Source organism: Durotheca rogersii (assembly GCF_024521655.1).
Source record: "Durotheca rogersii strain YMJ 92031201 chromosome Unknown GGS23scaffold_56, whole genome shotgun sequence".
NCBI classification, from domain to species: Eukaryota; Fungi; Ascomycota; class Sordariomycetes; order Xylariales; family Xylariaceae; genus Durotheca; species Durotheca rogersii.
In genome coordinates this window covers 7,789-34,011 of record NW_026251287.1, presented here as the reverse complement: position 1 = coordinate 34,011, position 26,223 = coordinate 7,789, and the positions used below count along the sequence as shown (strand labels likewise).

The 26,223-nt window shown below is 58.3% G+C and overlaps 7 protein-coding genes across 7 annotated transcripts; 3 read left to right on the top strand and 4 right to left on the bottom strand.

Moving 5' to 3' along the window:
- Positions 1-123: 123 nt before the first annotated feature.
- On the bottom strand, positions 124-2,450 carry GGS23DRAFT_590039 (O-methylsterigmatocystin oxidoreductase). Its single transcript, XM_051517665.1, has 3 exons — positions 1,920-2,450; positions 1,802-1,865; positions 124-1,718 (listed from the first exon to the last, which is right to left on the bottom strand). The coding sequence occupies exons 1-3, from the start codon at positions 2,409-2,411 to the stop codon at positions 487-489; spliced, it is 1,788 nt and encodes a 595-aa protein (XP_051367171.1). The 5' UTR covers positions 2,412-2,450; the 3' UTR covers positions 124-486.
- Positions 2,451-2,548: 98 nt separating this feature from the next.
- Positions 2,549-5,898, top strand: GGS23DRAFT_590030 (major facilitator superfamily transporter). Its single transcript, XM_051517664.1, has 6 exons — positions 2,549-2,599; positions 2,660-3,471; positions 3,536-3,845; positions 3,903-4,181; positions 4,264-4,704; positions 4,768-5,898. The coding sequence occupies exons 2-6, from the start codon at positions 3,155-3,157 to the stop codon at positions 5,152-5,154; spliced, it is 1,734 nt and encodes a 577-aa protein (XP_051367170.1). The 5' UTR covers positions 2,549-2,599; positions 2,660-3,154; the 3' UTR covers positions 5,155-5,898.
- A 905-nt stretch (positions 5,899-6,803) lies between these two features.
- GGS23DRAFT_445727 (uncharacterized protein) lies at positions 6,804-7,988 on the bottom strand. The gene has a single exon (XM_051513972.1). It carries the CDS (start codon positions 7,497-7,499, stop codon positions 6,897-6,899), a length of 603 nt encoding a protein of 200 aa, XP_051367169.1. The 5' UTR covers positions 7,500-7,988; the 3' UTR covers positions 6,804-6,896.
- A 443-nt stretch (positions 7,989-8,431) lies between these two features.
- Positions 8,432-9,950, top strand: GGS23DRAFT_445724 (uncharacterized protein). Its single transcript, XM_051513971.1, has one exon. It carries the CDS (start codon positions 8,632-8,634, stop codon positions 9,853-9,855), a length of 1,224 nt encoding a protein of 407 aa, XP_051367168.1. The 5' UTR covers positions 8,432-8,631; the 3' UTR covers positions 9,856-9,950.
- Positions 9,951-10,445: 495 nt separating this feature from the next.
- Positions 10,446-12,339, bottom strand: GGS23DRAFT_618968 (putative O-methylsterigmatocystin oxidoreductase; the record flags this gene model as incomplete). The annotated part of the gene is made up of 2 exons (XM_051520975.1): positions 10,446-11,981; positions 12,049-12,339. The coding sequence occupies 2 exons, from the start codon at positions 12,337-12,339 to the stop codon at positions 10,626-10,628; spliced, it is 1,647 nt and encodes a 548-aa protein (XP_051367167.1). The 3' UTR covers positions 10,446-10,625.
- Positions 12,340-13,832: 1,493 nt separating this feature from the next.
- On the top strand, positions 13,833-21,325 carry GGS23DRAFT_618964 (ketoacyl-synt-domain-containing protein; the record flags this gene model as incomplete). The annotated part of the gene is made up of 7 exons (XM_051520974.1): positions 13,833-14,116; positions 14,172-14,448; positions 14,529-15,996; positions 16,135-16,344; positions 16,441-18,416; positions 18,495-19,043; positions 19,114-21,325. 7 exons carry the CDS (start codon positions 13,833-13,835, stop codon positions 21,148-21,150), a joined length of 6,801 nt encoding a protein of 2,266 aa, XP_051367166.1. The 3' UTR covers positions 21,151-21,325.
- An 86-nt stretch (positions 21,326-21,411) lies between these two features.
- On the bottom strand, positions 21,412-24,513 carry GGS23DRAFT_590018 (general substrate transporter). The gene is made up of 5 exons (XM_051517663.1): positions 23,779-24,513; positions 23,322-23,635; positions 22,534-23,249; positions 22,347-22,473; positions 21,412-22,274 (listed from the first exon to the last, which is right to left on the bottom strand). Exons 1-5 carry the CDS (start codon positions 23,886-23,888, stop codon positions 21,898-21,900), a joined length of 1,644 nt encoding a protein of 547 aa, XP_051367165.1. The 5' UTR covers positions 23,889-24,513; the 3' UTR covers positions 21,412-21,897.
- Between the last annotated feature and the right edge of the window lie 1,710 nt (positions 24,514-26,223).

Genomic DNA, 26,223 nt, shown 5'->3' with positions numbered 1-26,223 from the left:
GTTGGGTATCCACGGAGACCCCTTGCGTGCGGGGTCAGTGGGGCCGCGGGGTCGCGTGCAGTAAGGAGCTTTATCGATAAGACCGTGCTAGATGAAGTGCCTAAGCGAGGGGCTCTATGAATACCCACATATAGAAGCACTCTTTAGATGGACCAGGGTTAGATGGGCCAGGGTTAGAGGGGACCGGGGTGGACTTGGATGGGAATACTCCACACGATGAGCGAGAAAGAAGCTGAATCAAGTATCAAACAGTCACGCTGAATGACCCTTTTTTTACGTGGCATGTTCTCGACGTCGGATTCCTTGGGCACCCTTTTCTTCATCCAACCTAGGTGTTACTGGAAATCTAGCGCAGGCTGCCCACTCCAACAGGTACCCATATACCCCCATGCTTCCTTCCCATGCGATATGTAACGGCCTCTTCTGCCCCCTTACACAACCCTCACACAACCCTACGCTAGAGCCTCCGTCTACTTGTCACTCTTTTCACTCTACCACGTTGCAGGTGCTCTCGATGATGTGGGCCCGCTCTTCGCTTCGCGGCAGAAATCGGACCCGGAAGGGCTTCGGCGCGCGCAGGGGATACGGGTCGAACGCGTCTTCCGACAGGTTCAGCGGGATCTCCTCTTCCTTGCCGTTCACCAGCGTCACCGCTGGCTTGATCTCGAAGGCCCAGATCAAACTAGCCAAGATCAGACACATGTTATTCTCGGTAAACCGGATCCCCGGGCATATCCGTCGACCGGCGCCGAAGCAGAAATGGTCGCGGTCGTTGGGGTCCGGCAGCGCCGAGTAGTCGAGCGACGACCTCTGGTACTCGGCATACCGCTCCGGCTTGAAGGCGAACGGGTCGGGGAAGCGTTCCTTGTCGAAGTGCAGTGCCACGGTGTTGCAGGCTAACGCGGTGCCCTTCGGGATAACTACGCCCTTGTACGTCACGTCCGCATCGGTAAAATGACGGATGCTCCACGGCGGTACGGGGCAGAGCCGGAGAATCTCCTTAACGCACGAGAAGACGTACGGGAGGTTCGGGACGTCGTCCATGTTCGGGGTTCTCGACGTGCCGATGACGCTTTCGACCTCGGCCGCTACCTTCTTTTGCACCTCTGGCGTAGCCGCCATGTAAAAGATTAGGTTAACGACGGTTTGGATGGACGTGTGCGAGCCCGCCTCAACGAGACCTCCGGCGAGCCAGGCCAGGTCCTCGTCCATCAAGCCCTGCTGGTACCAGTTGGCGTTGATCATCTGCGCTGCGTAGCAATCCGGGGCCACGCCCTTGGCGACTTGGTCCTTGAGGATGTTCCACGTCCGCATCTTCACCCAGAGAATGAACTCAGCCAGCTTCAGGGCTCGCTTTCTTGACGGCTGCAGCCATTCCGGTAGGTCGGCGAGCGGCGGGAACGAGTCTTCGATGAAGGCGCCGGCTCGGACGAGCCTTCCGAGGATCTTCGAACTCTCCACCATGTTCTTGATATCCTCGTCATCCTTCCCCCGAATGCGCCGCCCGTAAACCGTCTTCATCATGATAGAGAAGATGGTCCGGTTGATGTGCTCCCGGAACACAAAGTCCTCGGAGCTCCGGAAGGCGAGGTCGTACAAGAGCTGACCGATCTCCTGAGTTTGGATCGGGAGCATGGCCGCTGTCATCTTCGGCGTCAGGAGATTGTGACAGATCGTCCGGTATTTGCGCCACTTGGCATCATACGGCATTGTCACCACTAGATCGCGTAGGTTAGCGACTGCGACCCAGTCTGATGAATTTTCTAAGTTGTACAACTCGACAGCTCTTGGGAGTGCTTACTGCGCATACCACCGACAACCAGTTCCGCCATTGGTGTTGCCAGCTTCGACGAGGTCGAGACAGACTGGGTCGCTCGTCAGCACACAGATCAGATCCCGAACACACGGGCCGCGCCTACCTGCTTGTCGAGGACCTCCTTCACGGCTTCGGGGCTGCTCAGAACCACCCAGGTATACCAGCCCAGGCGGATCTTGTAGATCTCGCCATACTCGTCCGCCCATTCTCGGAACTTCTGCAGCGCATTGGGGGGGAGGTCGAGGCCGATGCCGGTGATGAGGCTGCCCTTGGGACCTGGTATCTTGTCCAGCCGTCGATCTCTGCGGGCGACCCAGACCAGGAGAGCCAGAAGTGGGAATCCCACGACGACAAGGCCGACCTTGAGAGCCCAGTGTATAGGTGATAGCTGCGATTGTGGTAAAATATCCATTGCGCCTAGGGTATGCGCCGTTCGCTGTCGTGCTCGAGACGAGTTATTCCCTGATACTACGCGTATATATCTATTCCGCGTGTACGGTACGCGGTACGTGCCCGGCCGAGGGGTGGACGCGACGTTCGGACTTAACGCGCCGAGATGCAATTCGGCGCTCGCCAAAACCGAGAGGTCTGACATGAAATGTGCCGACTGGCTGGGATCGGGTACTGCGTCGGGTACATCACCCGCTCCGTTCGATGTCTCGCTTTCCGTCTCTCTTCCCATCGGCCTCTGGCCTTTAGGAGGTAGGTAGCTGATAGGTCCTCTGGCCTTTAGGCATTAGGTAGCTGGCAGGTGTCCAATCGCGCCTTTCGGCCCTCATCGTCCTCATCTCGCCCTTCGACCTCTCATCTCGCCCTTCGACCTCTCATCTCGCCCTTCGACCTCTCATCTCGCCCTTCGACCTCTCATCTCGCCCTTCGACCTCTCATCTCGCCCTTCGACCTCTCCTCCCGCCGTTCCTCTCCTCCGAACTACCTCCCCCATAGTAGATTGTGCTAGCCTACCTACCTTGGTATGTGTAGGTATGTACGTAATCTAGGTATATACCTCTTCGCTGCCGTCGAAAAGGCGACATCCTAGCAAGTCACTTGACCCCCCTCCCCCAACCCCCCCTTTTCTTCACTCTCCCCCCTTCAACGCGTCTTGATTATGTAAGCTCTTCCCAGTCTTTCCAAGATTCCCACACGAGTCTGCGTGTTGAATTCACTTGGCTTTACTTGGCTCCTCTGTTTGTTTGTTTGTATGCACGTTCTTGACGCCATCACTCTTGGTGGTCGTCGATAAGCGACTCTGGCCCCAAAAATTCCGCCGCTGACCTTCCGCGGATCACTGCCCTCCCTCCCAGGGCCTTACGTGCCCAGACACCCTCTACCCTTATCATGGACGAGAAGAAAGTCCCTCTCCAGCAGTCAGCGACACAGACTGCAGTCAGCTCCGATCGAGACAGCTATAATCAGGCCCAGACCGAGGCATACTCCCATATCCCCGCCCGCACGCCGCAGGAGCCGGACCAGTCACCGGAACGGCCCACCGCCGACGCACCATCGCAGTATGTCGACGTGAAGAGTCTCTCCTTCATCCTGGTCCTGGTCGCGTTGAGCCTTAGTCTTTTTTGCGTCGCGATCGACAACATTATCATCGCCACCGCCATTCCCGCTATCACGGACGAGTTTCACGCCATCAACCACATCGGATGGTAAGCACAGCCTTGGTATGCGAGAAAAGACGCGTTATCGATGCTGCTGACGCTAACCATGCAGGTATGGCTCGGGCTATCTTCTTCCCACCTGCGCGTTCCAACTGCTGTCCGGGAAGCTGTACTCGCGGTACGCGGCGAAATGGATTTTCCTGGGCGCCCTATTCCTCTTCGAGGTCGGCTCGCTGATCTCTGCCGTCGCGCCCTCGTCTGCCGTCTTCATCGTGGGTAGGGCCATCGCCGGCGTCGGCGCCGCCGCGCTGTTCACGGGATCTCTGGTTATCGTCGCTACCATCGTGCCTCCCGAGAAGGCGCCCGCGTTCCAGTCCGTAAACGCGGCGACGTTCGGCGTCGCCTCAGCGGTCGCCCCCCTCGTACGTTCCTTCCTGGCGTCTCTATGCTCGTGCTCACCTGGAGGCTGACCGTCTCAGATCGGAGGTGCCTTTACCGACAATGTGACTTGGCGCTGGTGCTTCTACATCAACCTGCCCATCGGCGGGGTGTCAGCGCCGCTCGTCCTCTTCCTCCTAAAGACTCGGACGCCGGCGCACACTGCGGCGTCGCTCGGACAGGTCTTATGGAATCTGGACCTCCTGGGCCTCGTGTTTTTCCTCCCCAGCATCATATGCTTTCTCCTCGCCATGGAGTGGGCGGGGATACAATACGACTGGTCCGATTGGCGCATCATCGTCGTCATGGTCTTCTTTGGTGTACGTCTCCCCCCCCCCCCCAGTCAGGTACCTACTACGTGGCGCGCATCGCTGACGATTCTCGATTCGCGGCCCTGTCCAGGTTCTGCTCGTGGCGTTCGTCGCAGATCAGTTTTTCATGGGTGAAGATGCCACCGTCCCGGTTCGACTAGCCAAGCAGCGCACGATTGCGGCCGTCAGCTGGTACAACATGTTCTCTTTCGGTGCTTTCAACACTGCCTTCTACTTCATCCCTCTGTACTTCCAAGGCATCAAGAACACGAGCGCCGAGGACTCGGGCATCCGTATGATTCCGCTCGTCGTAGTGCAGGTCGTCGTCATCGTCATCACAGGTATCCTCTCTGCCAAATCGGGTCATTACGTACCCTTCTTCGTCGCCAGCTGCACAGTCGCTGCTGTTGGCCTCGGCCTACTTACGACATGGGGCGTGGATTCGTCAGCGGGAGAATGGGTGGGATATCAAGTGCTTATCGGCTTTGGGCTCGGGATGGGCATGCAGCTATTTGCGACGGCAGTTTCCGCGGTAGGTCCTGCCCAGCGAGGTTACGATATCGGCACAAGCTAATTCCACCTACTTGCCATCTAGACTCTGCCTGATACCGATGTCCCTACGGGCATGGCCCTGACAACCATGGCGCAGTTCTTCGGCGCCTCGATCTTCCTCGGTGTCGGCAACAACGTCTTCGCTACTAAATTCATCGGATACGTTGACGCCCTCCGGATCCCAGGCCTCGACGGCCACACGCTCGTCTCAGCGGGGGCTACGACGCTGCGAGACGCGGTGCCGGCGGAGTACCTGCCGCAGGTGCTCGACGCTTACATGGATGCCTTGACCTGGACATTCCGCATCTCGCTCATCCTGGAATGCCTCGCCATATTCGGCGCGGTGGGGATGGAGTGGAAGAGAGTGCGAGGCCACGGCGGCGAGAAGGCACCGTCAGCGAATCCTTCATCGGCCAACTCGGGGTCCTAGTGTCGGGGTGAAGGACGGTGATCGTCGTGGAACGGTTTATGCGGCGGGGCAAGGATGAAGATTGTGGCTGTATTTGCAGTTCTCCCTTCCAGGATGTGTAACTTGACGAATCTTGACAGGATCTCCTTATCCACGGGGGGGGCGGTGGTGAAACCGGCTGGAACACACGCACGCACACACATAGGTATACCTATATATAGGTATATATCTAGGTATAGTACAGCGTAAAGCACAGCGTATCCGCATTGTTCGATTTGCGTGCGGGGCGTGCCTGATTCTCTCTAGGGACGGTTTGCCGCCCCTCGGCCCCGATAGTTCTGCGTAGCTATGCCCACATGAAGGGGCCTAAGGCTGGGTGGCCTAAGTCGTGGCCCGCGGGAGACGGCAACGCGCAGGGAAGGATGCGATCGACAGCGATCGGCACAGGATTCGAGAAATGATGCCGTCTATCGCAAGGAGACGGCACCCTCAGAAGCTAACGCGTGTAAGCTACATAGGGAAACTTATGCTTATCTGTGCTACATCGGCCGTTTCTGGTGGTTACTTGAACTAGGGAGGGGGAGGGCTAATCAGAGCGAGCGAGGCCAGGATCGGACCTGATACGAGCCAACACGGGGCGGCCCGGAGAGTACGTTAGATAGTAGGTAAGCTGACCCGTCGATGGGTTGACCACGGCCACCATCGCACTGACGAGGTCGGAGGGGTGTGTGGTTCTGTTCTGCGCAGCTCGCATGTGTGTGTATGTATGAGCATGTAGACTGGGAGGGGAGGGGAGAGCACGCAATAGGTGCATGGATAGGAGGGCGTAATACTCGATAACTGCATTGCCTCGATAACAGCCTGTCCAGCGCACAGCTAATGCAGAGCCGATGCAGAACACCTAACGAGAAAGGAGGACGGCCCCCGAGGCAACCTTATTCCTTAGCGCGTCGCCATCGGTAGATGGAACCGTGTGGAGGTGTGGTCTGGGGGGGGTAAGGGGGAGGCGTAAGCAGGTTGCAACGCGACACGTTCATACTCACCACCAACCCACTCTCCTCTTGCTGGCGCCAGGCCGACTCTGGCGAGAGATGACCGCTAACGCATCTATCTGCACACATGCCTACCGCATGCTGCATCCGTAGGCAGGTAGAGACGGAGAAGGGAGGATTTGCGTGCAAGGGCGCGCGCGGGAGGAGACGCTCAGCTAGCCCGAACTCCACAACCGGCGATGGCTAGGGGAGCGGGATGTGTCGCTATATAGGAAGGACGGAAGGGAGCGCCCAATGAGACGGCGTCGAGCCGGCTACGTAACGCACGATGATAGAGGTGGCCTTCTAGTCTTCTAGTCCTGGTCGGGACTTGCCGTGAACAGCTTGATACCTATCTGGCTGTCTACCTACCTACCTACCTCCCTACCTACCTCCATACCTTGGATACCGCCTCTTTTTTTGGTTTCCCCCCCCCCCCCCCTGTTCCGAGACATGTGGGTTGAGGCGACTCCCAGCGCCTCGCGGCCGTGGCGTCGACGATAGCGACGTCGCCGTCTACGTACGTACTTCTCAGTACCAATCGGCTGTCTCCTTACCACAGCGCCGCGGAGTGGTCTCGCCCTGCCTAAAACACTAATGACATCGTGGATGCCAATGTGTATATTTTATATTAATAGCCCCTGGTACTGTAGCCGCTCGACGATGCGGACGTAACGGCACGCAACCAGTCACCACGGCTTCCCTGCACCGTCGCGCCACCCTGTGTCTTACCTATGTAGCGTCCGACCGTGTTCTCTCCCCCAGTTGTTCGTCCGATTTGTCCAGCCACGGCCCGGACGGCACAGCGCCACGCCATCCTCTCCGGACTCTCTCGCTCGTACCCAGCGGCCGTGCGTGCTCGGACGCAGCCAGCAGCTGCCCTGGCTGGCTTCCCGTGGCCTGCTGATCCGCCCCTGAGTGAGAGTGTCCAGGCCAGGCCAGGCCAGAGCGTCGAGTTGCGCGCGGAGGTCCAGCCTGTTTGTCACTAGCGGTACCTGGATGACCGACCGGATGGCATCTCGTCGCTCTCATACTGTAGTCCCGAGCTTGCGCTACGAGATCACCCCCATCCCCGGCCAGCCCGGGCTGGCTAGCGGCCTGGTACCTATAGCGGACAGGGGAGGGGGGGGCGATGCTCCACATTTCGCTATAGTGCTCGTCGACAGGTTGCCCGCGGGGTTCCTCGGGCTCCTGTGCTGCCGTCCTGGCCACGGCAACTTGCCCATGGCGACTAATGCCGGGTCGTGTGTGCGTCGCGCCGTTCCTACCTGTGACGGGACAGCTTACCTGTCCCCTGCCCTGGCAGCGTCCGCTGCACCCCTCTACCCTCCTCATCCGTCCAACGGAGCCGAGCCTAGCTAGGTCTGAGCAGTGTCGGCTAGGGCGGGAGGCGGCAGAGGGCAGAGGACGGCCGTACGCAGACCGAGGTGATTATTAGATATTATCCCCACGTTAGGGGGATTGCATAGGTAGACTCGATGCGGACGGAGGGGTCATTATTAATGTTAGCCAGCGATTCTTATCTGAATTGCTTATGTCCAACGTAAGCCTAGGAGGGCTTGCCGGGTTTCAGGGATAGATCCGACCGGGACGTGGGATTTCTGATTGGCGCGAGGCGGCGGATAAGTCCTAAAGGATTTGCAGTAGGGATTCTGCGAGGACGAGGTTAGCGTCAACAACCCCTCTGCCTCTTTTTCCCTCTCCGTATTGGCCTGGGGCCTGCATTGGATTTCCCAAGGTCGCTCGCTAGATCTACCCCGGGGACCTTCGATCTGAGCTGGGCTTCTCGATGTCTCTCGCTAGGTAGATGTACCTACCCCGAGGACCTGCACCCGGCGATGGAGTTCTCGATATCCCCCGCTAGATCTACCCCGGGGGTCTGCGCCCCCCCTCCCCCCCCCCCCTCCGCTACATATCTCACAGCGACTACAGTCATCGCCCATCGTCTGTCGTCGTCTCTCGTCCGGATTCCGATCTAGTGCTAATACCCCGGGTCTTCGTCACCTCATGTTCATAACGCGGGGCCAAGGCATAGTGCAGACCCCAGCCCGTTTTGCTAACAGCTAAAGCCGGCACCGTTCTCCGAGTCACGATTCTCTAGACGTGCCGTCCCGCCCTATCCCGCCCGTCTCCTACCACGGCCGAGGCGACCTTCAACAGCGTCGACAAGAGACAAGAGAACAGCACGAATCCACTGTCCACAATTCGCAATCTGCACATGCCCGCAATCTGCAACAACCACCAACGACAGCATCAACGCAACGGCTACCACCACCACAGCAACAACAACAACCACTACTACTGCTACTACTCGTGTTGAGCTGTACATCGGTCGGCACTTCGACACCTCGGTGCTGCTCCTGGTCGGAACCGTCGAGGGACGCAGCATCCCGCGAGCACAAACGCCTCTTCGACCATCTGTCCTCGGTTGCTTCGCCTGCATGCCCTCGCTGGTTGGCGGCTGGCCATGAAGATGACGGGGGATGCGCCATCGCAGAACGTCCATTTCCGCACAGCCTGCGATCCGTGCTCTACAGCCAAAGTCCGGTGCGACAAGACGCACCCGTCCTGCAATCGGTGCCTGCAGATCAAGGCGCCGTGTTCCTACAGCAAGTCGCGCAAGCACGGCAAGCAGTCGTGGCGAAAGAAGCCCGCCTACGACCAGGCCAAGGCCGGCGCCAGCACCGCACCCGAGGACCGGCCCTTAGTGACGGCCAAGACCATTGCATCGGCTACGACGTCGCCCGGCCACACCGGCTGGAGCCCCTTGCCGTCGGGGTCGATGGCCGCGCCATCGCTGGAGGTGCCGAACGGCCAGTATGCATTCCCCCATAACACTGCGCTCCTCTCCTGGGCCTTTGGCGACGGCCTTAGTGGCGACATGGATGTCGATGCCTTTGCGAGCTGGGATGTCGCCGACTTGTCGTCGTCCGCCCTGCAAGGCACCGACGGCCTCTCCGTGCCGGGCCTGACTCACAGCGAGGCCTCCCCCGGGACGTCGGGGTCCGCCGAGGTGCCATCGCCCGAGTTCAACCCCGCTAATAGCACGCACGACTGTGAGGCCCGCGCCATCTCTATCCTACGCTCCATGCAGCACGGCCAATTGCAACAAGGGGCGACGTCATGCTCCTCCGATCCGACACGCTATGCGGATCTCAATCTCACACCGCGCTTCGATCACGTGCTGGCTACGAACAAGGCTGCCCTCAACGGCTGGAGTAGGCTCATGGAGTGCACGTGCGCACAGTGTCCTCATTTGATTCTGCTCTACGTGTCGATACTCTCCAAGATGCTATTCTGGTACCGTATAGCGGCGTCGGAGAAGACTCCGTTCCTCGAAGACGGGGGAGCGGGCGATAACGACCCGACCGGCGGTAGCAACGCGACCAACACTTCCTCCCCGCAGGACCCGCCGACCGTAGATCAATTCGGCGTCCAGCCCACAGTGATACAGGTCGGGATGCTCCCCTTGGACGCCGAGGACCAGGCCAGCCTGCGTCGCGTCCTCCTCCTTCGCGAGCTGCGCAGGACGGAGAGGGCCATCGACGAGCTCATGACCGTCGACCGCACCGGCGTGGACGAGCACGCGGACGAGTTCGTGCGGCGCGCCGTGCAGTGGTCTCTCAGCGGTATCTCGCGTATTCGGGAGGAGCTGCAGGACTTGATCCAGAAAGTCGTGCAAATTCGGTAGCGCGATGGCCCCCAGAGCGGAGAGGAAAACGCGACGCCGTTGTTGCTGACGAGGCAACGGCGTTACACAGACACAGACACAGACACAGACACACGATACCTGGTCGGGTGCTTGGACCGCGACAGGGGTCGACATGATGACGGGCGTCGATGGCCGAAACATCATAATCCTTACGCACGTGGCCGCTGCGTTAGCTGGAAGGAATAAAGACTTGGTCGGCGGAAATTTCGGCCGGCGAATAATCCTTCTCTGATTGGCATGGTAGCGAAAATACATGATCTAATACATGGGTGCTCCACACCTGGTACGTTCGTCGATAGGTCCAGGCGGCGGGTAGTTGTCGACTTCCCAGACGCACAGCGCCGTCGTTGGAAGATGTTGGCGGAGGTGACGGATCTCGGCTAGGCATCCGTGAGGGATTTGTGGCGGGGCTTGGTACGGGCTAGCGGGGTGGTACACTCGGCATTCCTCGTTCGAGAGGAATCATCCTGCGCGTGCACGAGAACGACCTCACGATGTGGCATGGGCCGAGACCGAAGGGGATGGCAATGGTTCACATGACGGAAGCGACAGCACAAGCATACGTTCTAACTTAGACTAGAGAGGGAAAGGGGATGGAAATACAGTAAAGGGGCTGGTTTCTAGCTTTCGTTCCTTATATTCGAACGTATACCTACCTAGAGAGCAGACAGTGTGTATCGAGGCGACTAGTTCAAACTACTATCCATCGGATAGGGACACCTGCTAATAACTCGCAATAACGAATCCACTCAATTTCTCTCAACATAGCCGTTCACATTGACACGCTGGCCTCTCAGCACGTATCCCTCTCTCTCGGCCTCCTTCCACTGCGACTGGACCAGCTCCAACCTGCTCTGGCCCCGCGGCACGAAGCGGACACCAAACGGCTTCGGGCCGCGGAAGCTCGTGTCCTCCCAAGCGTCGTCGCTCACGTCCATGCTCTTCGCCTCGACCCCGTCCACCAGCGGCGGCCGGACCTCGAAGGCCCATACGATGTTGGCCAGCGCGAGGTCGAGCGAGTTCTCGGCGAGGCGCGCGCCGGGGCAGATGCGGCGGCCCATGCCGAAGGTGAAGTGATCGCGCTGGTACGGGTCGCCCTGGTTCGCGTACTCGGAGCTGTACTTGGGGAAGCCGAGGTAGCGCTCGGGGCGGAACACGAAGGGCTCGTCGTAGCGGTCGGGGTCGTAGTGGATGAAGCTGGTATTGCCGAGGAGGATGGTGCCCTTGGGGATGACGTAGTCCTTATACACGACGTCGGCGTCGGTGTAGTGCTTGATGCCCCAGAAGGGCGTGGGGTGCATGCGCAGGACCTCCTTGATGCAGGCGCGGATGTAGGGCAGGCTGGGCATGTCGTCGAAGACGGGGGGGCGGTCGGGGCCGACGACGCGCATGAGCTCGTCGTGGGCGGCCTGCTGCGCGCGCGGCTCGGCCGCCAGGTGCAGGAGCAGGCTGAGCAGCGTCACCGACGTCGTCGTCGACCCGGCTTCGAGGTTGCCGCCGGCGACCCAGGCGGCGTCCTCGTCGCGCAGGCCCTGCTTGCGCCACGAGTCGCTGTTCTCCATCAGCTCGCGCGCGTAGCAGACCGGCGCGTTGCCCTCCGCCACCTGCTTCTGCAGCCGCCGCCACAGCAGCATCTTGGCCTCGAGCATCGGCTTGGCGTAGGCCTCGGCCTGGCGCCGCCCGGGCTGCAGCCAGGCCGGCAGCCGCGCCAGGAACGGCAGCTCGTCGACGAGGAAGGCGCCCGCGCGCGTGATCGACCCGAGGATGCGGGCGCTAGCCAGGGCGTGCTGCACGTCCTCGTCGTCCCAGTTGGTCACGCGCAGGCCGTAGGTGCTGGTCATCATGATGCTGAAGGCGAAGCGGCGCACGTGCATCTGGAACTCCTGCTGGTCCCGGTTGCTGGTGGAGAGGTCGTAGAGGAGCTGCTTGACCTCGTACTCCTGGGACGGGACGAAGGTGTTGGTCATGGTGCTGGAGAGGAGCTGGTGGGTGATGTTGCGGTACGCACGCCACTTCTGGCCGTAGGCCAGGGTGAACATGCGCATGCCGCCCATGACCACGTCATTACCCAGCGGCGCCGGCATCTTCGAGGAGGTGTACTGGGACTACGGACGGGCCGGTTAGGACGGCGCGGCGGGACATCGGCGTCTACGTGTGTGCTGGGCGTCATACCTGCTTGTTCAAGATTTCTTGCATCGCCTGCGGGCTGTTGATGACCACCCAGTTGAACCATCCAACCCGCAACCGGAAAACCTCTCCATACTGCGCCGCCCACTCGCGGAAACGAAAGTGCGCCTTGTGAGGCAGGCTGATGCCGATACCGATCAGAGGCCACCCTCGGGGCCCTGGCATCTTATCCAGCCGTCGGTCGCGGCGAAACCATAGCGTGAGGGATGCGATGGCCAGAACCACGGCCAGCACGGCCAGCTTGTGTTCTTGGTACAGGGCGAAGGGGTCAGCCATGATGGTCGATGGCGTCTTTTACTTGAGGAAAGGAGTAAGATTCCGTTCGAGGGGGTATCTCTCGACGACAATACCCAACAGCTGCCTACGTATATATCGAGTCTTTGTCTGAGGCCTATCCAATTATATCCTCGCCTCCCCCACCCCCCAGCTAAGCCATTCAGCTCCTACGGGGGAATCGCTACCAGGCGATTGGCCCCGTCCCGGAGAACCGAGGCGCGGCCTTACAAATGGAATCGCTGACCCCTTTTCGCCTTCGCGTCTCGTCGGATTTTACCCAAGCAGTCTCGGAAGACTGGCTGGGCTTATGTCTAACCCTCGAGTCGGCGCGAGGGCTTTCGTTCCGGGCGAAGATGAACGGTTATCTTCGCGCGTTTCTAACCCTTGTCTCGGGCATCGACCGGGCATTTCAGGAATTGTATCCCCGTACTGGCCGGTGATCCCGGCGACTTGACGTGGGCCCAGGAGGGTCAGCTTACAGGTGAGCCAGACTGGTCGGTCGATTGGGCCTGCCGGATCCCTGTTGTCTTGCGGCTTGGGCGTATGTCATCAACAAGACGCCACAGAATGCCTTCATTTGCTCTTGTTGAAGGAGATAGGAGACACAGGCGGACAATCGCCGCTCAGACATCTTCATCCTCCTCGTAAAGCCTATAGCGCTTAGCATACAGCAATTCTTGCGTAACTATACCGGTGACACCTCGGCATAAGTCGAGCTCCAACTACGGAGTTTTGTTATTTTGTGGCTCAAGAGGCTTAGAGAAATAAACGCCGAGCCTAGAGGGTTGGCTTGATGAAAGTTTTCGGGCAATATACTGCGTCTAGTGTCGAGGATCGGGTTCTCACCTTTCCAAGACTTTTTGGTAACTACCCGACTACGCAACGTGGGTTATCCGGCTCCCAGATCTCTGCCGCCTCCTGATTATGGCAAGCTGTGTGTGGCAAGCTGTATGTACATAGCAATATCACACACTGCTTCGTGACATGACAACAGCCACTAAAATTAACGCTATATGAAGTGCTTCTGCGTCCAATCGCCCTTATCTCGTCATCTTGCACTGGCCAGTGGCAGCAGGAAATCTGACATCCCCACGAGAGATGTGATTGTCGCTCCACACCTTCGAGCAAGCCCCGAGTATTCCTGCCGCTGCGTTCGCCATAAGCCCGATCTCGACGAGTTCAGCCGAAACTCTGCTGGTGGCTGTGAACTTATCACCTCTCGATGACATGTGCTTATGCCCGTAGGGGAGGGGGGAGTTGTTTCTAGCTGAACGAGACAACCGAGACCACGGATGAGGACATGCCCGGAGGATAGATACGTATGCGGTTAGGCCTGGAGGAGAGCGGCTCCGGTGTCGAGGACGGTGCTTCAAGAAGATATTTTAATAAAATCCTCACATGTCTAACATATGATCTCGACTTCGAGTGAGATGAGTGAAGAGCCATAGCCCGGACACTCCCGTTCACCACTTAGCCGTATCGTCAAATTCAACATGGCAGAACAAAAGTTGTATCTCTTCGGAGACCAGACGTACGATGTACAGCCGCACCTCAAAGAGTTGATGCGGCATAGGGACAACCCCGTACTAGAGGACTTCCTAACCAAGGCGTATGATGCGATACGTAGGGAGCTGTACAGGCTCCCGGTCGAGACGAGGGATGATCTCCCTCGATTCACTAGCCTCGATGACCTCCTCTTGTGGAAGCAAGACTCGAAACGTTGCGTGGCCCTCGACATGGCAGTGACCTGCGTGTACCAGCTCGGCACCTTCATCAGGTGAGACAGTTTGTGCTCTCGTTGTACGGCATACAAGTGCTAACGACCTACCCAGCCAGAAGAACACCTGGGATATACAGGCCAGCAATTCGCGGATACTTGGTATCTGCACAGGAGCCCTAGCGGCAGCAGCAGTTAGCTGCAGCCGCAGCACGATAGAGCTCGTCGCACCGGCGGTGGAAGCGGTCATCGTGGCCTTCCGGACCGGCTTGCATGTCACCGATATGGCACGACGAATCGAACCCTCAGATTCGCTGGACGATAAGAGCTGGTCAGTCATCGTGCCTGGTGCGGCGTCTGCCGATGCTGTTAGCAGGTTTTGTGAGACAACGGTAAGCACATGTAGAACGAACCATACGTTACTCTAACCGCCAGCTATGTGGTTGCTGACAATCTCATCGTCGTGAACCAGAAACTGCCGCTTTCAGCCAGGCCATACGTCAGTGCCTATGCTCCCAATGGTGTAACTGTCAGCGGTCCACCACGTTCGTTACTTCGATTCACAAACCCAGAAAGTTCCGACACCTTTACCTTCAAGACCATTCCCATCTACGCCCCATACCACGCCCCTCACCTCTATACCTCCGAAGATGTCGATGAAATCATCGGGACCCTCGCACTTCGTGACGCTAGCTTGAACGTCCCTGTCTTCTCCGGCGCCGGGATAACTGTGGAGAGTGACAGCTTTGAAAAGCTCTTGAGGGCGGCAGTCGAACAGATATTATTAGAGTCCATACGGTGGAACGATATCGTCCGCGAGCTGCAAGCCCATCTCCAGAAGGAGCAGCCTAGATCATTCAGCGTAGTAGCGATAGGAACAAAGGCGGACCAGCTGATCTACACGGCGCTCAGGCAGACGTCGCTGAAAGCGTTGCTGCCCTCTATCTCTCCAGCGGTACAGAGTCAGCCGTCGATAACCGGTGATGGATCCTACCCAAACCCCGGCAAGGCCAAGCTTGCCATCATTGGAATGTCAGGACGATTCCCTGGCGCTCGGGATAACGAGGAGTTCTGGAATGTGCTCCACGAAGGTCTGGATATGCACAAGGAGGTCCCGCCTCTCCACTGGGATGTCAAAACCCACGTGGACCCGGCCGGGGCGCGGAAGAACACGAGCATCACGCCTTTCGGCTGTTGGCTCGACGATCCCGCCAGCTTTGACGCGCGCTTCTTCAACATCTCGCCCCGAGAGGCGCCGCAGATCGACCCTGCACAAAGGATCGCGCTGATGACTGCCTACGAGGCCATCGAGCAGGCCGGCATCGTTCCCGATGCTACCCCATCGACGCGACGGGATCGTGTCGGTCTCTTTTACGGTGTGACCAGTCAGGACTGGTTCGAGACAAACAGCGCCCAGAACGTCGACACGTACTTCATACCGGGCGGGAACATGGCCTTCATCCCAGGGCGGATCAATTACTTCTTCAAGTTCAGCGGGCCGAGCTTCGCGGTGAACACGGCGTGCTCCTCTAGTCTCGCCGGCATCCACCTCGCCTGCAACTCGCTCTGGCGCGGCGATATCGACACCGCCATCGCCGGCGGGACGAACATCCTGACCAACCCGGACATGACGGCCGGGCTCGACAAGGGCCACTTCCTGTCGCGGACGGGCAACTGTAAGACCTTCGATGACAGCGCCGACGGTTACTGCCGAGGCGAGGGCGTCGGGACCATCATCCTCAAGCGCCTTGACGACGCTATCGCCGACAAGGACCCCATCCTAGGCGTCATCCTAGGCGCGTACACAAACCACTCGGCGGAATCCGAGTCCATCACGCGCCCGCATGTAGGCGCCCAGCGGGCGGTGTTCAACAAGATCCTGAACCAAGCTGCCGTAGACCCGTATTCGATCGGATACGTGGAGATGCACGGTACCGGCAGTAAGTAATCCCGCTGGTCCCCTTGAGTGCCCTCGGAGCTTAGGTCCGGGGGTTCTGCCTCGCAGATACGACTAGCTTCTGAGATGTAGTCGTGGAATCTGTTTAAACCAAGTACTTGTACTGACTCGGAAACAATAGCTCAAGCCGGAGATGCTGGAGAGATGTCCAGTGTTCTAGACACGTTCGCGCCGCATCCTGGGCAGGTCAAGAGGGGCAAGCGGACTAGCGAAGAGGCCCTCTTCCTGGGGTCTGCCAAGGCGAATATCGGCCATGGTGAGGCCGCGTCGGGGATGGCCAGTATAATCAAGGTGCTCTTGATGATGAAGAAGAACATCATAGTCCCACACTGTAAGCACTTCTCCTTTCCGCGTCTTTCTTGAGAGACCAGTTGTCTAAGCGAGAGGCTCTCGTGACGAAGTAGCCGCTAACCCTCGGGCGTTGCAGGCGGGATCAAGACAAAGATCAACCACAGGTTTCCCACTGACCTGCAGGAGCGAAACGTCAACATCGCTCTGAAGCCGACCAGCTGGCAAAGAAGCGCAGACCCTACCAAGCCCCGACGGGCCTTCATCAACAACTTCAGCGCGGCAGGTGGAAACACGGCCCTGCTCATAGAAGACGCACCTCTCATCCCCGAGCCCGCCAACCAAGCCCCCGACTCTAGAAGCCACCACGTCGTAGCTATCTCAGCCAAGAACGGAATCTCTTTACAGGGAAACCTTAGGTCACTGCTGGCGTTTTTGAAGCAAAGCCCGGATGTTTCTCTCGGCCGCTTGTCGTACACGACAACCGCACGGCGCATCCACCACCAGCACCGCGTCATGCTTACGGGCGCGAGCAGCGAGGAGCTATGCAACCAGATTGACACAGCTCTGCGCGACCAGGCCGGCATGACCAGACCCAAGGGCAGCCCACAGGTCGTTTTCACGTTTACGGGTCAGGGTGCGCAATACCCCGGTATGGGTAAGGAGCTCTACGAGAGCTTCTCTCTCTTCCGCACCGAGCTGCGCCGGCTAGATCGCATCGGCCAGAAGCTAGGTTTCCCCTCGGTGCTGCCAGTCATCGAGAACCAGTCTGGCGAGCAGGACATCGGTCTGTTTAACCCCGTGACTGTCCAGCTGGCAAGCACATGTATGCAAATCGCTCTCGCCAAGTTGTGGGCGTCGTGGAACGTGTCTCCCGTCGCCGTGGTTGGACACAGCCTAGGCGAGTATGCGGCCTTGAACGTCGCGGGAGTTATGTCCGACGCCGACACGATTTACCTCGTGGGCACCAGGGCCAGCTTGCTCGTAGAGAAGTGCACGCGGGATACCCACTCCATGTTGGTGATCAAGGCGGCGGTGGATGAGATCGAAAAGGTCATCGGGGACAAGAACATCGCGTACGAAGTTGCCTGCATCAACTCGCCGATCGAGTCTGTCATCACCGGCATCAACTCAGACATCGCCTCGCTCCGGACCATCCTTACAGACGCGGGAATGAAGACGACTCTCCTGAAGGTCCCCTACGCCTTCCACTCTTCTCAGGTCGACCCAGTGCTCGAAGACTTCAAGACCATCGCCGGTAATGTGACTTACTCCGAAGCCAAAATCCCGGTACTGTGCCCCTTGGATGGAAGCATTGTTGTCGGCATCGGTGCCTTCGGCCCTGAATACCTCGCCCGGCACACCCGAGAACCGGTCAACATGCGCCACGCCCTCTTGACGGCAAACAGCCATCACATCCTCCCCGAAAAGGGCTTTACGCTGGAGGTTGGCCCGCACCCCGCTATTTCCGGCATGGTAAAGGCGGTTCTGGGTGCCCAAGTCACCTGCCTTGCTTCAGCGCAAAGGGGCAGGCCGGCCTTCCAGATGCTGGCGGCAGCCCTGAAAACGCTCTATATCTCAGGAGCGGATATCCGATGGCCCGCGTACCACGACGATTTCAAGTCCTCCCAAAAGGTCATCGAGATGCCTGCATACAACTGGGATCTGAAGCCGTACTGGATCCAGTATGTGAACGACTGGTCGTTGCGCAAGGGTGACGCCCCCATAACCATTGTACAGGGCCCTTCGAGGCTCGAGAGCACCACCATCCACCATGTGGTCGAAGAGACCGGCGATTCCAACAAGGCCCGCATCGTGGTCGAGTCAGATGTCACGCGTAAGGACTTTCGCCCGCTGGTAGAAGGCCACGAAGTCGACGGGGTTCCGCTTTGCACTCCGGCGGTCTATGCCGACATCGCGCTGAGCCTGGGTCAGCACCTCCTCGACCGGCATCACCCCAACAAGACGGGCAACACTTCCCTTGAAATCGCCGACATGACCATCTTGAAGGCGCTCATCCTGCAAGCCAACTCTGCTACCGAGCAGGTCCTACAAGTTCACGCCGAGGCCGACTGGTCATCAAACTCAGCGGCTATCAAGTTTATGACATACGATGTATGCGATGTCTCCCCATCTTTACTATCATTATCCCTTCCGATTTTTAATGATGAAGCTGACATGTAACAATAACAGAGCCGCAAGAAGCTGCAGGAGCATTCCCACTGTGTTGTGCGCTTCAACGATGGCAGCCTGCAGAAGAAGCTCCAAAAGGAGACGGTCGCCAAACAAAAGCAGCGAGCTCTCCGAGATGGAATACTCTCGGGGGAAACCGCTCGCTTCAATCGTGCTATGGTGTACCGCGCCATCCGCCCTCTGGCCCGATTCCACGAAGAATACCGTGCTGTGGACGAGATCGTGCTGAACAGCAAGACGCTGGAGGCCTCGAGTCGCCTAAGCTTCAAGGACTTCCACAAAGAGGGGACTTTCCACACCCACCCCGGTCTCATCGACGGCCTGACCTGGGCCGCTGGGTTCTCCATGAACTGCAACGACAACAACGACCTGGATAAGGACGTGTTCGTCAACCATGGCTGGGGCTCGTTCCAGATCTTCGAACCGATGGACTTCACGAAGGAGTACACCACATACTCTCACATGATCGAGGGCAAAGATCGATTGTGGCAGGGTGAGGTGACCATCCTTGACGGCGATAAAGTCGTCGCGCACCTCGGGCAGTTCGCAGTAAGCTTCCTCAATCCTGTATATGTATGTCAATATTCGAAGACATTCGTACTAACTACGACGTCTCCAGATGCAAGGCGTTCCACGCCGGATTTTGAGGGTTATTCTGTCTATCGAGGGTGGCAACAAGGCGAAGCAGCCACCGCAGCCACCAGCACACAAGAAGGAAATCGCTGCGCAAGTATCAATCCAGCCGCAGACAGAGACCCGAGCTCGGTCGAAGGACAATTCGTCGTCCTCTCCAGCAGTCGCACGGGCTATGGCAATTATCGCAGAAGAGAGCGGACTCGCCCCGGCAGACTTGACCGACGGGACTGTCTTTGGCGATGTCGGAATCGACTCTCTACTAGGCCTGACCATCTCGGCTCGGTTCAAGGAGGAGCTCGACCTAGATCTCGACTTCAACGCGCTCTTCTACGAGTACCCCACCGTCGCAGACCTAAAGGGCTTCTTGGGGGATTCGAAGACATCCAGCTCCACCGAAGCCCCCAGCTCTGGGTCTAGCGATACGGAAGAGACCAAGGCCACGTCTTCTCTCCCAGACGAGAAGCCCCCGGCAGTCTCAAACGTTCAAATCGAGCGCGCAATCCAGATCATCTCGGAAGAGAGCGGTGTCGCGACGGAGGATCTCACTGACGACAGCAACTTTGCCGACTGCGGAGTGGACTCCCTATTGTCGCTCGTCATCGTGAGTCGGTTCCGGGACGAGCTCGAGCTCGATATCCAACACGAGTCTCTATTCCTCGAGTGCCCGACCGTCGCAGACTTGAAACAGATGCTCGGCGGCACAGTCCAACCCGTTGAAGAGCTGCCCGCCCCTGCCCCCATCTCCGTCCCAGAGACCAAGACCGTGACGCCGGCCCCTATCAAGGCCGATACTGCTGCTCTGGCTGCCCGCCAGAAGGCCGTCGACGAGTACGTCGAGAAGTATACGGCAGGATTTACCGCACCTATCCCTTCCACCTCGCCGACCGCGCACTATAACGAGAATGCCAAGGTTGTCCTCGTCACGGGGACCACCGGTAGCCTGGGAGGCCACCTGGTCTTCAAGCTGGCCCATCGCCCTGACGTCCAGACGATCATCTGCCTCAACCGCGAACATAAGACGGAAGCCTTCACGCGCCAGAAGAAGGCCATGAAGGACAAGGGCGTCCACTTCCCCGAACACCTGCTGTCCAAGCTCCACGTTCTGCAGGGGGACACCTCGAAGCCCCTGCTTGGGCTGTCCGCGGACGAGTACGAGGGGCTCGCCGGCTCGGTGACGCACATTATCCACCAAGCGTGGCCGATGAGCGTGAAGCGGACGCTCGAGGGCTTCGAGCCGCAGTTCGCTGTCGTGCGCAACCTGATCGACCTCGCGAGCACGGTCGTCGCGCGGCACGCGGCCGGGTTCCGGTTCGGGTTCCAGCTGGTGTCGTCGATCAGCGTGGTGGGCAACTACCCGGGGCGGGTGGTGCCGGAGGAGCGGGTGGGGATCGAGGCGCTGCTGCCGATCGGGTACGCGGAGGCGAAGTGGGGGTGCGAGCGGATGCTGGACCGGACGGTGCACCGGCACCCGGAGCGGTTCCGGGCGATGACGGTGCGGCTGGGCCAGATCGCGGGGTCCAAGGTCAGCGGGTACTGGAACCCGATGGAGCACTTCGGCTTCATCGTCAAGTCGTCGCAGACGCTGAACGCGCTGCCCGACGTCGCCGGCACCGCGTACTGGACGCCCGTCAACGACATCGCCGGCGCCCTCGCCGACCTCAACCTCGCCGCCCACGCCCAGCCCTGCTACCCCGTCTACCACATCGACAACCCCGTCGGCCAGCCCTGGAAGGAGCTCAACCCCATCCTCGCCGACGCGCTCGGCATCCCCCCGCAGAACCTAGTGCCCCTCGAGGAGTGGACGCGTCGCGTCCGCGCCGCGCCCCAGCGCAACAACCCCGCCTCGGCCCTGGTCGACTTCCTCGACACCAACTACGAGCGCATGTCGTGCGGTGGTCTCGTGCTCGACCCCAGCAAGGCGGTCGAGCACTCGCCGACGCTGGCGGCCGTCGGGCCCGTCAGCGAGGAGGTGGTGCGGAAGTACATCTATGTGTGGAAGGAGATCGGGTTCTTGGAATAGAGGACTAGGCGACGGATAAGATTACAGGGATACTCTTTTTTTTCCTTTCCCCTTTCCGCTTGTATGATTACGGACCCCTGTCAGTCGAAGCGGTCTAGGGAGCGAGAGTAAACACGCTCGTTGCTTATACCTAGACGGAATCAAGATGCAGTATAAAAGAGACCCAGATAAGTATATCAGCGTCAGCGAGAGGGTAGTGCACATGTATGTGATAGAACAAGAGTTAACTAGAATTGACGTGTTCCAAAATTTCTTCCGCGACGGAAAACATTGTGGCGGTTTCACGCGTTCCAGGCACGGGGAAAGACGCCAGCGTGAACCCATGCTCGTGGCCCTGTCCGTACACTTAGATAAGTAGGGATAGGTAATACCTAGCTGCGACGGTGCGAAGGGAAGCAATTTTTGTTGCGAGACAGTAAGCTAGCTCTCTGAGACATTGGGAAAGCCAGGGATTCGCAGATGCTCTGTAGCATGGAAATTATACGGTCTATGGGAGTGAGTTCTTACTGCTGAGGTCTTGGATGTATCTACGTAGGCCGTCTACTCCGTTCCAACCCCCCTCGGCGGATAGGATAGACTAGGTCATCTTAAGGTCTGGGCTCTCTAGCCTAGCCAAGTTAAGCACCTCGGCCTCAGACGCGTCTTGTTTTTTAAACTGACACAGCATTGAACTATGAAGTTTTGGAACGACGAATTCGCTCTACCGATTGCCTGCCGAATACCGAAAAAAGCTTGGACTATGATACTTCAGTTCTCGATCTCCTCGCGACTCCCGGCCTCGGTCTCGCTCTTTTCGCTGATGGCCTTCTCTTCGGGCGCGCCCGCAGGGCCCGCAGAGTGGGTGGCGCCCCGGGCCAGCGTATCGATGAGCCCGTACCGGAGGGCTTCCTGCTCGATCTGCTCGTCGGTGAGGAGCGGCAGCTCCTCGGCGGCGCGCACGTAGGACTTGTTCTCGACGAACCCCTTGGCGAAGATGATGTCGATCTCCTCGAGCGACCGCTTCGCCGTCTCCGGGTACCAAAACCAGATAATCGGCAGGAAGCACGCGTTGACGACGGCGAAGAACAGGTAGGTGCCCCACCCGATATTGGCGATCATGATCGGCGTGACCATCACGATGAGGACTGCAGGATCTAGTCAGCGGACGCGGCTTTTATGAATAGGGATCGGATCCTTGTTCGCTCGGCAGCACGTACAGTTGAAGAGCCAGTTCGTGCAAGTCGAGGTGGCATTGGCCTTCGCTCGAGTCTTGATCGGGTTGATCTCCGCAGGGTACAACCAAGGGAGTGGAAGCCAGGTCGCTCCGAATGAAGCGATGTAAGTCTATAGTATGTGTTAATTCGCGTCCTGACGGACCCGACATCTCCCTCCGATAGTACTTACGAAGAGACCAACGGCCGCCCCCTTCGCAGCACCTTGCGTCTGCGGAATGAGACACGCGAAGGTGAGGACCATGGACATGCCTTGGCCAACTGTTCCCCAGAGAAATAACTTGCGTCGGCCGACTCGCTCAATGATGAACCACGAAGTCGTGGCGAAGATGGCGTACACGATCATGTTCACACCTCCCATGAGGAGGGCTAAGTGGTGGTCTCCAGGAGTGATGTTGGTCTCGAAGAGGATGGGGAAGTAATAGATGACGGCATTGCATCCGCCTACCTGCTGCATTAACTGACTGCTAGAGCCGAGCAGCATGCGTCGGAAATGCTGGGTCTTGCCGCCGGTGAAGAGAGCCTTGATCGGGGTGCTCTTCCGGCCCGACAGGCCACTGGCGCGGATGGAATCCAAGATAATATCACGCTCTGCTCGCGTCTCCTCGCTATCGAGCTCGTAGCCTCGGAGGGCGGAGATGACATATTCGGCTTCCTCGTAGCGCTCGAGCGTCAACAGCCAGCGAGGGCTTTCGGGCAGGAAGATCATGGGGACGCACACCAGAAGAGCGAATACGATCTGAAATGCGATAGGGAACCGCCACGTGAGGTCGGGGGGGCCATAACTAGCGCCGTAATCGATCCAATACGCGATCACAGTGCCGAACGCGATGACGCCGCCTTCGATGCAGATAAGCAGACCTCTGTTGGAGGTCTTACTACACTCGGCTTCGGCGAGTTAGCATTGGCCGAAGCCCGTCCTACCGCCACGAGTTTTACACGAATTCGCGAAGAACGCACCTTGATAGGTCGGGATGGTAGAGGTGTTGATGCCGTTGCCTACTCCGGTAACCACCCGGCCGATGATGAACTGGGCCAGGGGAGCATGGCGCGGGAACGAGGTGACCTGGATGATGGCCCCTATGATCATAATGGACGATCCTAGCATCATGGCCTTTCTTCTGCCGAGGAGATCACCGACGCCGAGGATGAACATGGCGCCCATAAGGCAGCCGATCTCGTAAATGGCAGTGACCAGGCCTTGCATCGTAGCATTGTTCCTCACTTCTTCGAAGGCGCTGGCGAATTGCTCCGCACCGATAATTCCGCTCATCCTAGATTTCGGTTAATACCCGTTCAGCCACCCCGACGGCACCAATCTTGATCGGGTTCCAGAATTCCATTACGGCAGCAAGATGAAGTACAGTGCAATTCTCTGTGGGTTGCAGTGCATATGCGGTATCTAGATTCGACTTACACGCCTTGATCGTAACCAAAAAGCAGAAACCCAGTGGTCGCAACTGAACTAACGGCCATGGACAGCGATTTGCCACGAAGGCCCATGAACGATGGCGACAGGGCAGCCATGGTCACGACACATCGGTTGGTATCGCACTAGAAAGTGCCGGTTTGTCGTGAACAAATATCCTGTGAAAAACGGCTGACGGGATGGCGGGCGTCGAATTTTCAGAGCGCACAGGGATGGATTTGTAGAAGACGAGGGGGACGGAGAAACTCGCGGACGAGAGGAAGGCGAGAGACAAACCCCAATATATGATGGGGTAGATCCCCGGGCACTGCTGACAGCAGGCCGCAGACACAAGACTCCTCTCCTGGGATCCGGAACCAAGCTATTCACAGCTATGTGACATTCGGTGCGAAGTTGCAACTGCGACGATAAACCCTGCAAGGCCCTGAGAGTCTAGGGCTACGATAGGTCTACACGAGTAGGAGGATTATGTCGATCTCGAAAGCCATCAACTCGCTAGGCTGCCTCCTGTTAGTGGAGAGCCCTCCACCGCTTTTCTCGTGCCAGACATGCGCAGGCGTAGGACAAGGCATCCGGTAGACGCTCTTTGTCAGTAGACAGAATCCATCATGGCCCTTATGACGAACAGAGTTGGGATGAGGTTGCCATTTCCGGGGCGCCCTCGGCTCGGCCAAGAGGATAGGATGGTTAAGACGGGGACTAAGAAGAGCTTTACTGGTCGATCTCAGGGGTCTCGCGGCATTCCCCAGCCAAGACATGCAAGGCGGGCGGAGTGGCTTGCCTAATCCTACTACTTATCACACACAGCTGGCTTGCTAACCAGGTAAAACAGGCAAAAGCTGCCGACAGTTCCCCAGGCTCGCCTCGGGATATTTCACATGCGAGTAGCGTCGATTCAAAAGCTACCGAGATGACCCTCGATGCCCTCGTCTTCGGCCACACAGGGCGGAGCGATATGGATACCAAATAGGAATATGCCTTACCGATGAGGTTTAACACTTACACCAGGTAGGTATTAGCAGGACATCTACAACAGCGCATCGATGCCACCAGCGTGCCAATAACGGCGAAACTCGCCATCTCTATCGTGTCTACCCCACAGCGGGTGCAATTCACGTCGGGGTAGCGTCGGGGGTCAGATTTTTCATTCCCTGACCCTTTCGGAAGGTAACGGAGGGACTTGCTCACGTCACGCGGGCATTCGCAGGGGTCGAGAACGTCCCCCTCACCGGGCAGCCAAAACAGACAGGAATGCTGGAGACAAGGGATTTTGTATAAAGAAAACGGGAAGAAAGAAAAATCTCGAAAAAAAAAAAAAGAAACCAGATACCTGCTCTTACGCCCCCACTAGGTATGGTATCCCGGGATATCGACCAAACTACTTGGCCCCCAGAATGTCGGCCCCTCCCTCCCACACTCTAGGCAAAGAAGGCGGGGCACCAGCCCGCTCTCCCTCCTCTTCTCGACGTCATACCTATATTAATACCCATTTTATCCACGACGATCTCTTCGCCGAGGCCACGTTCATACGTCCAGACTCGTCAACACCGTCGAAAATCTTGCCCCCGCCGTAAGACCCGAGTAAAGTCGTGCCACGTGAGAATTGACGAGCCGCTGCTGCTGTCTGCCACCGCCACCGTCAACCCTCCATTGCTACCACCCATCCGCGTCTGCGCGCACTGCTACCAGATAATAGGACGCCTGCCAGACATCTGCACCCGCCGGCGGGCGAATCACACCGGCGGCCCCATGTATTGGCGATACTGCATCCTAGAAACGCGGCACGGCATCCGATAATACAACCTGTCGCCGCGCTCGCTGCACGCAACCGTTCCACGGACCCGGGTTGCTATTTTGAGCCGAGGAAAGAGCCGGCGATGGTACGCACTATGAGCCAGCCAACAGGCCAATGGGCAGGATGGAGATAGCTCGCTTGTATAAAAGGCCTATCTCGGTTACGGTAGGCCGTACCTAAGAGCAAAGTGCGGCGGCAAGCGACCGGTAGTCGTTAGGTAGAATAACAGGGCAGGCTAGAAGACAGTAGCCATAGTCACAGCCTCGGGCTACGAAGCAATGAGCTAACGTCAGCGCAGCTTCTCCGGTTTCGTGATAAGTTGACAAGAACAGCTTGCATTTCCCCGTCGTCCCCTTGCTTCACCGGAACCTGCGAGGTCTGCCTCTTTTAGCTTCTCCTCAACCCGATGCAATAACCACGGTGGCATGGACTCTTCGTCAGGATTAGGGAAAGTTCCCTCTGACGTTTCGTCTAGTCAACAATCAACCGGCAATTCGTACCTATGTCACAGATGTAACACTGCCATATACGGACGATAGAGTCGATCGGGCTTAGGTCGGCAGGCTAACTAAGGGATAATACCCTTGGTTATAGCCTGTAGGCTAGGGCCGGAAGATGGTCTGGACGGAGGGCCAGCC

Coding starts and splice junctions, on each gene's coding strand:
- GGS23DRAFT_590018 (XM_051517663.1), bottom strand. CDS start 23,888: ATGGCTGCCCTGTCGCCATCGTTCATGGGCCTTCGTGGCAAATCGCTG. Junction 23,636..23,778: donor TTTGGTTACGATCAAGGCGT/GTAAGTCGAATC, acceptor ACCGAAATCTAG/GATGAGCGGAATTATCGGTG. Junction 23,250..23,321: donor TACCATCCCGACCTATCAAG/GTGCGTTCTTCG, acceptor AACTCGCCGAAG/CCGAGTGTAGTAAGACCTCC.
- GGS23DRAFT_590030 (XM_051517664.1), top strand. CDS start 3,155: ATGGACGAGAAGAAAGTCCCTCTCCAGCAGTCAGCGACACAGACTGCA. Junction 3,846..3,902: donor CCTCAGCGGTCGCCCCCCTC/GTACGTTCCTTC, acceptor TGACCGTCTCAG/ATCGGAGGTGCCTTTACCGA. Junction 4,182..4,263: donor TCGTCATGGTCTTCTTTGGT/GTACGTCTCCCC, acceptor GGCCCTGTCCAG/GTTCTGCTCGTGGCGTTCGT.
- GGS23DRAFT_445727 (XM_051513972.1), bottom strand. CDS start 7,499: ATGAGGAGGGTAGAGGGGTGCAGCGGACGCTGCCAGGGCAGGGGACAG.
- GGS23DRAFT_590039 (XM_051517665.1), bottom strand. CDS start 2,411: ATGTCAGACCTCTCGGTTTTGGCGAGCGCCGAATTGCATCTCGGCGCG. Junction 1,866..1,919: donor AGGAGGTCCTCGACAAGCAG/GTAGGCGCGGCC, acceptor CGAGCGACCCAG/TCTGTCTCGACCTCGTCGAA. Junction 1,719..1,801: donor GGTTGTCGGTGGTATGCGCA/GTAAGCACTCCC, acceptor TACGCGATCTAG/TGGTGACAATGCCGTATGAT.
- GGS23DRAFT_445724 (XM_051513971.1), top strand. CDS start 8,632: ATGAAGATGACGGGGGATGCGCCATCGCAGAACGTCCATTTCCGCACA.